General features: G+C 46.8%; 1 protein-coding gene across 3 annotated transcripts; it reads left to right on the top strand.

Moving 5' to 3' along the window:
- Positions 1-367: 367 nt before the first annotated feature.
- Positions 368-6,198, top strand: HES4 (hes family bHLH transcription factor 4). Of its 3 annotated transcripts, XM_061601609.1 has the most exons (5): positions 636-926; positions 2,292-2,997; positions 3,762-3,857; positions 4,191-4,278; positions 5,124-6,198. In XM_061601609.1, exons 2-5 carry the CDS (start codon positions 2,890-2,892, stop codon positions 5,699-5,701), a joined length of 870 nt encoding a protein of 289 aa, XP_061457593.1. In that variant the 5' UTR covers positions 636-926; positions 2,292-2,889; the 3' UTR covers positions 5,702-6,198. The 3 variants fall into 3 exon arrangements, with proteins under 3 accessions (XP_061457595.1, XP_061457593.1, XP_061457594.1); XM_061601611.1 differs by lacking the exons at positions 636-926; positions 2,292-2,997 and adding an exon at positions 368-629; XM_061601610.1 differs by lacking the exon at positions 2,292-2,997.
- Positions 6,199-8,805: the final 2,607 nt, after the last annotated feature.

Genomic DNA, 8,805 nt, shown 5'->3' with positions numbered 1-8,805 from the left:
CCCGCACATTCTCTCTGGAAGGAAAGGCTAAATAGTGAACGCACTGAGAGAGGGAGGCGTGGTTTCCCCATGAACTGCTTTTCCTCCACTTGATTGCACAGTAGGAGTTTTCTGGAGAGAGAGAGAGAGAGAGAGAGAGTGCGTGTGCTCTTGGCGCAGGAAGCCAGAAGCCCTTTGGCACGTGCTCCCGTGGGCGAGGCAGCAGGAGGAGGAGGAAGGGCTGGCGCGAGCAGGCGTGCGCGCGCGCTCCCTCGCTTCTCTCGGTCTGGCTTGCAGAGGAGCCTGGTGGAGGCACGAGAACAGCTGGCGGCTGCCTCAGCCGCTGGGCGGAGGTGGAAAGTGGGGGGGGGGAAGGAAAGGAAGAGAGGCGCGTGATTGACAGCTCCGGGAGCTGCCAGCCAATAAGAGGCCGCTTGGCTTGCAGCCTTGCATCGATTGGCTGCCTGCCTGGCAGGGCTTCGCGTGCCGGACCAGCTGCTGTTGCTCGCTTTATTTATATATTTATTTGATTTTTTAAAATTCCTCCTCCTTCCTCTGGTGCTGGAGAGAGAGTGGTGCCTATTTTTTCATCAACAACAGCTGGAAGGAGATGCGGGCGAGGTGTGTTTTTTTTTGGTCTGGAAGCAGCGGTGGGTTTTTTAATCGTTCTTTTAAAACCACGCCGGTCCTTCCTCCTCCCATCTCTGTTCTTTGCATAGACTGCAATCCAGTACGTGTCTAATGAGAAGTAAACTCTGTTAGGCTCATTGGGGCTTACTCTCAGGTAAAAGGATTACAGCCTTAGTTGCTTTGCTGTTGAGCCTTTAAAAATGACTGAAGTTGCCGTCGCTATATGATGCCAAAAGTAAAACATGCGTGCAGAGATAAAGGGATTCAGTTGGAGATCCAAGTACTTGCAAGCTTAGCCTCTGACAAACAGTTTAATGGTGAGTAAACACCAACGCAGGTTTGGGTTTGAAGACTGTAGCCCTATACGCGTTGATGTGGGAGCACGTCCCATTCAACTCAATGGGATTGACTTCGAAGAAGACAGGCATAGGGTTGCAGTGCAAGACAGGGTTCAGTCCTTGCAGATCTGCTTTTTTAAAGCACTCTGGTTGATATGAAAGTACCAGTGCTATATTTAATATATGCAATTCGAAATTCAAATACATGCAAATATAAATATTTTTTAAAAGCAGACTAGTTTAGAAAGGGAGCTCCATTTTTTCCCTCCTGCCCATTTCCCGTATACAAATAAAATAAAACCCAGTACAAAATAAAAACGGGGGGGGACTGAAGATGGGGAGAAAAAGAAACGAATCCCCACCTACCTCCCAAAAAACCCTGCTTTGCAGACATGGAAAATCAATGAACATGACTTCAAGTCAGCGCAGAAGATCAACGTTATGTTTTTTTACGTTGGCTACTTTTTTTTAAAGGGAAATTAGAAAAGTAAGAGCCATAATGAAAATCATTGTAACACAGGCCGTAATTCGATTAATTTTTTATATTAAAAGAAAGGCTTCCTCCCTTTTGTGTGTGTGAAACACGCAGAATTTGCCTCTCCCCCCCCCCTTTAGTAACAGGAGATTATCTCTGGCTGAATTTGTTGGTTTCTCTCATTTGGCCTGTAGGAAAACCCCTCCCCTCCCCTTTAATCGAAGTAAGAAGCCCGGAAATAATAAGCGTTTAAAAGTGCAATGGAGGCAGCTTAAAACGCACGTTTCTAAGTGAGGAGGGAAGGGGTGGTTGTTGTTAGGAACACGCGTGTAGAAACATAGGGAGCTGCTTTCCTATGCAGGCCCTTAGCTCATTTAGCTCAGTACTGGCCACCCTGACTGGCAGCAGCTCTCCAGGTTTCATTCCTAGCCCTACCCGGAAACACCAAGGACTTAACCTGGGGCCTTCGCGCGCCAGGCAGATGCTTCACCACTGAGCGACAGCCTTTCCCCAAGTTTTGAAAGTTGGGGTGGGTGGGGAAGAGATCCTCCCCATCTTATTATAAAACATGCTACGAGGGCCCTTCCAAGCCTTCACACACACTTTTGCAAGGCACAACTGGGTTAATACATTCCTGTCTTTCCCGTTTAAGGGGAGGGCATTATAGAAGCCCTCCAAGGTTGCATTGCAGACCTCTTTGAGGTGACGTGTGTGTGTGTGTGTGTGTGCGCGCGCGTACGTGTGTGGGGGTGTTGCTTCCTCCCACACATCGCTTTTCTCCCAAGTCGCTGGTTCTCGTCCAACCTTGGGAGATTACCTGTGTGCGCCTCTACAATAATTTATTTATTTATTTCCCCCTGGGAGCTCAGCGCGTGACTGACAGCTCGCGGAGGCTTCGTCCAATCGGCGGGGCTGGCGGGGTGAGTCCCGTCTTTGATTGGCTGGCGGAAGTGTGGGAAAGATTGCGGAGAAGGTTTCACACGAATTGGGAACTGCCGCCGGCTATAAAAGCGGAGGGGGAAGCTTCTCCAAGCCAGCCAGGAGCGGATCTTGCAGTTATACAAGTGTGGGTGGTGGTAGTGGAGGAGACGGAAAAAAGAAAGGACGAGCCAGCCAGCCAGCCAGCCAGCCGCGCATAAGGGTCTCCTCTTCTCCTCCTGTCCATTTGCATTGCCTTTTGATGCCTGATTGTAAATACAGACCTTTGCCCCCACTTACTTATTTCTTGGCGAGCTCCTTAAGCTGGGATAAATAATAATTGCTCCAACAGCAGCGACCTTAAATCCATTGGCTACTACCAACATCGGATGTACAGTCTTCTTTATTTTTTTTAATTAAAAACAATCAGCTGATCCGCTTTCCCCCCATCCCTCCACTGATATACTTGCAACGTTGGTCCTTCCTCGTGTTGTGCTTTTATTTTTTAAACTGTTGCATTAAAATCGAGAGGTTACTACTACAAAAAAAATGCCGGCTGATACCCTGGAGAAACCGACTGCCTCCCCTATTGCGGGGGCCCCGGCCAGTGCCAGCCAGACACCCGATAAACCCAAGAGCGCCAGCGAACACAGAAAGGTAATTTCCCCCCTCCCCAAAAATCCTGTTTTTATTTCTTCCTGAAAGACGGTTTGATTTCTCTGAATGCATCTTGTCTACACGTGCATGAGTGCACATCCCAACCTGCCAGTGAATCTTCTTCATTACTTCCATTCCCCAACCCAAAATCTCCCCATGAAATGCTTTCTTGGGGGTCTTGATCTGGTGTTTTCTGTAACAACATCTCCCTAGAAATTGCTCTGTGTGTGTGTGTGTGTTTGAAATGAGTATGTGGGTATTGTTGGCGATAGACAACTGTGATGGATGTTAAATGGGCAAAACTGGGTTTGCGTCTGTGGAATAGCATCTTGACAGAAGTTTGAGTATTTTGCAGGGAGGACAGGGAGTGGAATAACAGTCGTAGAGCTAAGCTATGCAGCAAAAAAAAGGGAGGCTTTGTGTTTGTTTACAGAGTTGTCATGTTGGTGAGAACATGGAGGGGAGGAGGTGCGGCACGGGGCACTTGAATTCATAAACAAGCAGGCGTGTAGCAGCAGGGGATGGTGGTAATGCAATGGCAGAGGGTCTGTAAGACTATCTTAAGTCAACCCCACTCAGTGCAATGGCTTTGCTAAGTAACCAAAGGTTGGGTAGATTGCAAAAATGATCAAGAGATGAATTCAAAAGCAAAAAGGGTCACAACGCTAATTCAGAAGCAGAGAGGTGACTAAAGAAGGGACAAGCTCATCAGATCTCCACCTAAAATTCTACTTCTCTCTCTCTCTCCCCTCTCCCCCACCCAGTCTTCCAAACCGATCATGGAGAAGCGACGCCGTGCCAGGATTAACGAAAGCCTGGGCCAGCTCAAGACTCTCATCCTGGATGCTCTGAAGAAAGATGTACGTTTAGAGTGGGGAAAGGGGCATTTAGAGAGTTATTTTGAGGGGTGGTGGGTATCCATGGTGGCACGGGTCCTGTGAACTGTGTATGCCTCGGGTCCTCACCCTATGCTGGAAAGAACCTACCTAGTCAACTTCTGGCTGGGAGGTGGTCAGGGGTAGGGGGGAGATGGGGGGGAGATAAGCAAGAAGTAAATTCTACTCCCAGATGGCCAGATGGAGTGAAGTTCTTAAGACATGGGAGGGAGAGAGGATCTTTTATGTTGTTTCCTCGCTTCCCCCTCCCCCCCAGATAAAATAAACTCAACGTCTTGCTTTGTCTACTTCCCACAGAGTTCCAGGCATTCCAAGCTAGAGAAAGCAGATATCCTGGAAATGACAGTGAAACACTTGAGGAACCTGCAAAGGGTCCAAATGACAGGTAAGTGGCAGATCTGGGCAGAGGGGAAGGTCATCTCTGGAACTCTTGTATGTTTTCCCTCTCTCTGACTATCTTCCTGGTGACCTTTGCAAGGCACAGGAGCAAACCTTATTTATGAACCGAAAGCCAGGCTATCTGGTGGGCTGCCAGTCCATCCAGACCCCTTTCCAGGTAATCTACTTACCACATTTGTATGTAGGAAGGTGTCTTACACCGAGTCAGACCATTGGTCTGTCTAGCTAAAATATTGTCTACACTGACTGGCAGCGGCTCTCTGGGAGGCTCTCAGGCAGGGTCTCTCTCAGCCCTACCTGGAGATGCCATTGAGGATCGAATTTGGGACCTTCTGCAAGCAGAGCAGGTGCTCTGCCACTGAGTTTATGGCCCTCCCCAACCCACAGAATATACTTTGGGGGTGGGAACCCTGCAATGTGGGCAGATTTTCTGAGGCCACCCAAATGGGCTTTGTGGCTCAGCAAGGATTTAAACCCTAGTCTTCCAGGTCCACTCTTCACCACGCTTGCTCCCTCCATGAAAGGGATTTGCTCAAAGCCACCCGAGAAGCTTCATAGTTTGACCAGGGATTTGAACCCAGGCCCTCCCCTCAATAACTCTAGCTTGCAGTCTTCTGACCTGCAATTCAGCCAGTCCCCCATAAGCCTACACCTTGCTAAATGCAAAGAGATGATTAGCTGGTAAGGAGCAATTTCAGAGCTTGGCAGAGGGCTGTTTGCAAAGGAAAGGAAGCCAGATTCCAAGGAAAGGAATTTACCACTGAACTCAAAGGCTTTGAAAGACTCCAGAGGCTAATCCTTCTCCCTCTGCTCCTTTTCTCTCCTTTGCAGCTGCCCTGAGTGCTGATCCAACCGTTCTAGGCAAATACCGGGCTGGATTTAACGAGTGTATGAACGAAGTGACCCGTTTCCTTTCCACCTGCGAAGGTGTGAACACGGAGGTCCGCAGCCGGCTGCTGGGCCACCTCTCCACTTGCCTGGGTCAGATTGTGGCCATGAATTACCCCGCGCCGCCGCCTCCACCTCCAGCCACGAGCGGACAGCCTGCACATCTGGCTCAGCCTTTGCACGTTCAGTTGCCGGGCCCTGCAGGAGGAGCCGGGGCAATGCCAGTACCTTGCAAACTGAACCCCGCTGAAACCTTGTCGCCAAAGGTCTATGGGGGCTTCCAGCTGGTGCCAGCTACTGACGGCCAGTTCGCTTTCCTAATCCCTAACCCAGGCTTCCCACCGGGCAGTGGGCCTGTGATTCCCCTCTATGCCAATGCAAACATGCCAGTCTCTTCTGGCAGTTCAACAGCAACTCCTTCAGCCTCTCCGGTCCAGGGGCTCACATCCTTTGCAGGGAGCCTAGCGCCCATCTCCCAAAGTGCAGGGGAGCGCAATGAAACTGTCTGGAGGCCTTGGTGACTCTCCAGTGACGCCCCCTCCTCTGCTCCCATTCCCCCACAAAAGGACTTGAGCATATTTGAATTTGGTTCCGTTGTAAGGAACCTGGATTTCTGTTCTTTTTGTTTTGTTAAATGCATTATTGTTCTCCCCCCCGCAAAAAAAACACTCTATTTATTCATTTCCAAAGGTTGGGATTTCAGTTTGTATTCTTACTCCTTTTTTTAATTAAAAAAAGTTTATGTGAAATGCTTTTTTTGGGGGGGGGGGAGGAAAAGTCTTAGTGCACAATCCTATACAGTGTCTGCTACAAAAGGAGGGTTAAGTCCAATTGGTTTCAGGGGGGCTTGCTCCCAGGAAACTGGGTATAGGATTGCAGGGTTAGTATTGTATCAAATATTCCCATATGCTATGCCAAAGCTTTTTTGTGTGAATCTGTATGACTGAGGTTTTGTTCTTGTTTTTTTAAAAAATGTTGGAAGTTGTTTGTACAAATAAAAACTTCCTTGAAATAGAAATCTTGGTGTGTTGTTTGGCAGGGTCAGAGAATGTGGGACCAGCCATCTAAATAGCCATTCATCTCTAGAGGAAGTAAAAATTAGGGGCCCTCCAGATGTTCTTCTTGTTGTGCATTCATGATGATTTGTGCTTATGTTCAGGTTTCCCCCCCTACTTCTGATGAGGTATAGCACAAGAGTGCCCCTCTCTACAATAATGCTATAATGTTAGGGAAGCATCACAAAACAACTAATATAGTGGAATGATGTGTGGATGGTCCAATATAAACCCACCACTAATGCACTGCTATTGTGTCAATGACATGCTGCAGAATACACTTCCAAAAAACAACAGCACTGGTCTGAGGGCCCTTAGCCTCCAGCTGTGCAGATAGGCAAGTTCCTGCGAATTGGTTGTGAAAACAGGGTTGTGCTGGGCTTTGTTGTCTTTCTCCCACCCCACCCAGCTTTTGGTGTGTCACAAATACATGTTTGTGTGTAAGTATGTGTGAGACTAGTAACTTCATGAATTAATTTACGAGGCTGGGTAGCTCATTTCAAAACCATGAATAAGTTTTTAAAGTGTGGAATGGTGGGAGGCTATAGGGCAGCAACGTTTAATCCAACAAACTCATCTGAGAAATGCATTTGATTGACTAAAATGTGGCACTAACTGATCAGCCAGCAGATCTTGAAGATAAACAATATATCTGCAGAAAATAAGTGGCATCTTAGAAGAGGCATTCCTCTCTCTTTCTCTCTCTCTGTGTGCGTGTGCGTGAGAGAGAGAGAGAAGCAACGTGTCTCCCAAAATGTTACCTGCTATGTCACACTTGTATAATCAAATGCTATACTTTTTTCTCTTCAAAACTACTGTCTTTAGTTGTACACAAATCAACTAAGGATACAATCTTAAGCAAATTTACATGGCAGAAAATCTTGTTGAATGGACTGACTTCTGAATAAACATGCATAGAAACTTATGCTGCAGAAGTCATATTATTTTTCTTTTAAAGGCTTAACAGCCCTAAAAACAACACACAACACCCTTACAAAGACTTTGCATGCTAAAGAGTCCCTCCCATCTACCCCCAAATGTTGAAAGTGTGCTTTTAGAAAGCAAAATTATTCCTATTGTGTAATAAGAGCATTGGACAACCAAACCTTATTCACTCTATGCTTTCCCACAATTTACAAAAGGCTTAAGGCATGCTCCAATATATCCTTAAGTAGGTTAGGCTGAGAGCAACGTGGCCCTGGAGTAACAAGGGAACTTTGTGCCTCATCAGGGATTTGAATCTGCAACTCTCAGTCACCACCCTAACATGCTATCTGCATGCTGTCTACACAATAAGAAAAAGCAGGAAATGCCCACATCAGTCCATCCTCTGTGCAAAGAGTCCATTCTACTCCTCCTATCCTTTGCCAGCTACATCTTGTTGGGTAGGTTTGGAGAGAGGGGATTGCCATTTGTTTTTCCTATGCCTCTTTTAACAGGTACATTGTAGGCAGACCTTCAGCACATTTCCACATCATTGCATCTCCATGTGGGTTTCAATTTGCAGCTCTGATTGCCTAATTTAAGTTTTTAGTGTTCTTGGGCAAATCATCCTTAGGAAGTGAGTGAGTTATGGTGGTGGGGAGCTCCACCCAAGTTTAAATCCTGTCCGTCACACAGCTGTTAATGGCAACAAGCACATAGGAGCCAAACTCAAAAGATGACAATCCTGTTTGCCGGATTCCTATTAAATAGGGTTACCAAGATTTTTTACCTAGCATCTGTCAATGCGCTTCTTTACATCAGCATGATCTTCAGAGCTATTGACCATTGTCATCTCTGGGCTATGAGAAGCTTCAGCTGCTGGTTTCTGCAGACAAAGTCTGCTTTTAGAGGCATAGGTACTGGCCAGGCCAATTTGTCTGGTCAGTTGACAAACTCTGCTTCTAAAGAATGATGCAGGATGTAAGGACTGATAGGGTTGGATTGAGATGGCTTCCTGAATGTGACATGCCTTCCAGAAGGGTATGTTGTTGTTGTTGTTTTATTAATTTGATTTATTATTACAGTTCATGCAGATTTTTTAAAAAAACTGGTTTCTGGCTTGAGTTGTATGGCAGGGGTTTGTTTATTTGAGTTTCTGGTTTGAGTTCCTACACAGTATGAGAGAGTGGGGGTTGCCTGTACTTGTTCTTTCTATGGCTCCTATAATTTTCAAAGCAAGGAGCATGCCTAGCCACAGTTATAAAGATTAGCAATGTTGCCAAAAATTATGTTGGGTAGCCCTGGGAAACTTTTTAAAAAACCTAATCACTTCTAAAGTTCACCTCAAATGTAAAGCAAAGATGACAAGCCAAAAGTTTCTTCCACAGCTCAGATTTCAATCTGAGCCAGAGAAGAACACAAGTTCTGCCAGCCTCATCACCCACATCCTCTCCCTCCCTCCCTCCCTTCTGCAGCAGTTGAAATGGCAGAAGGCAGTCTCCTTATTCATCCCAACACATGACATACTGTAATGGCTGTATATCAGATGCCAGATTGGGGGGGGACCTCTCTCTGCTCAACCCTCAAGCAAAATGCTGGGCTGGAGGAAGTAGGTTGCTGGCAGATTGGCTGGCTTTGGAGACTTG

The sequence above is a fragment of the Rhineura floridana genome, chromosome 18 (assembly GCF_030035675.1).
Source record: "Rhineura floridana isolate rRhiFlo1 chromosome 18, rRhiFlo1.hap2, whole genome shotgun sequence".
NCBI classification, from domain to species: domain Eukaryota; kingdom Metazoa; phylum Chordata; class Lepidosauria; order Squamata; family Rhineuridae; genus Rhineura; species Rhineura floridana.
Note: the sequence above shows the minus strand (reverse complement) of the source record. Positions and strands in the feature narration are given on the sequence as shown.

Excerpts from the sequence above, each read along its gene's own strand:
- HES4 (XM_061601609.1), top strand. The coding sequence starts at position 2,890 with ATGCCGGCTGATACCCTGGAGAAACCGACTGCCTCCCCTATTGCGGGG. Across the intron at positions 2,998-3,761 it reads GCGCCAGCGAACACAGAAAG|TCTTCCAAACCGATCATGGA; the intron begins GTAATTTCCCCC and ends TCCCCCACCCAG. Across the intron at positions 3,858-4,190 it reads TGGATGCTCTGAAGAAAGAT|AGTTCCAGGCATTCCAAGCT; the intron begins GTACGTTTAGAG and ends TACTTCCCACAG.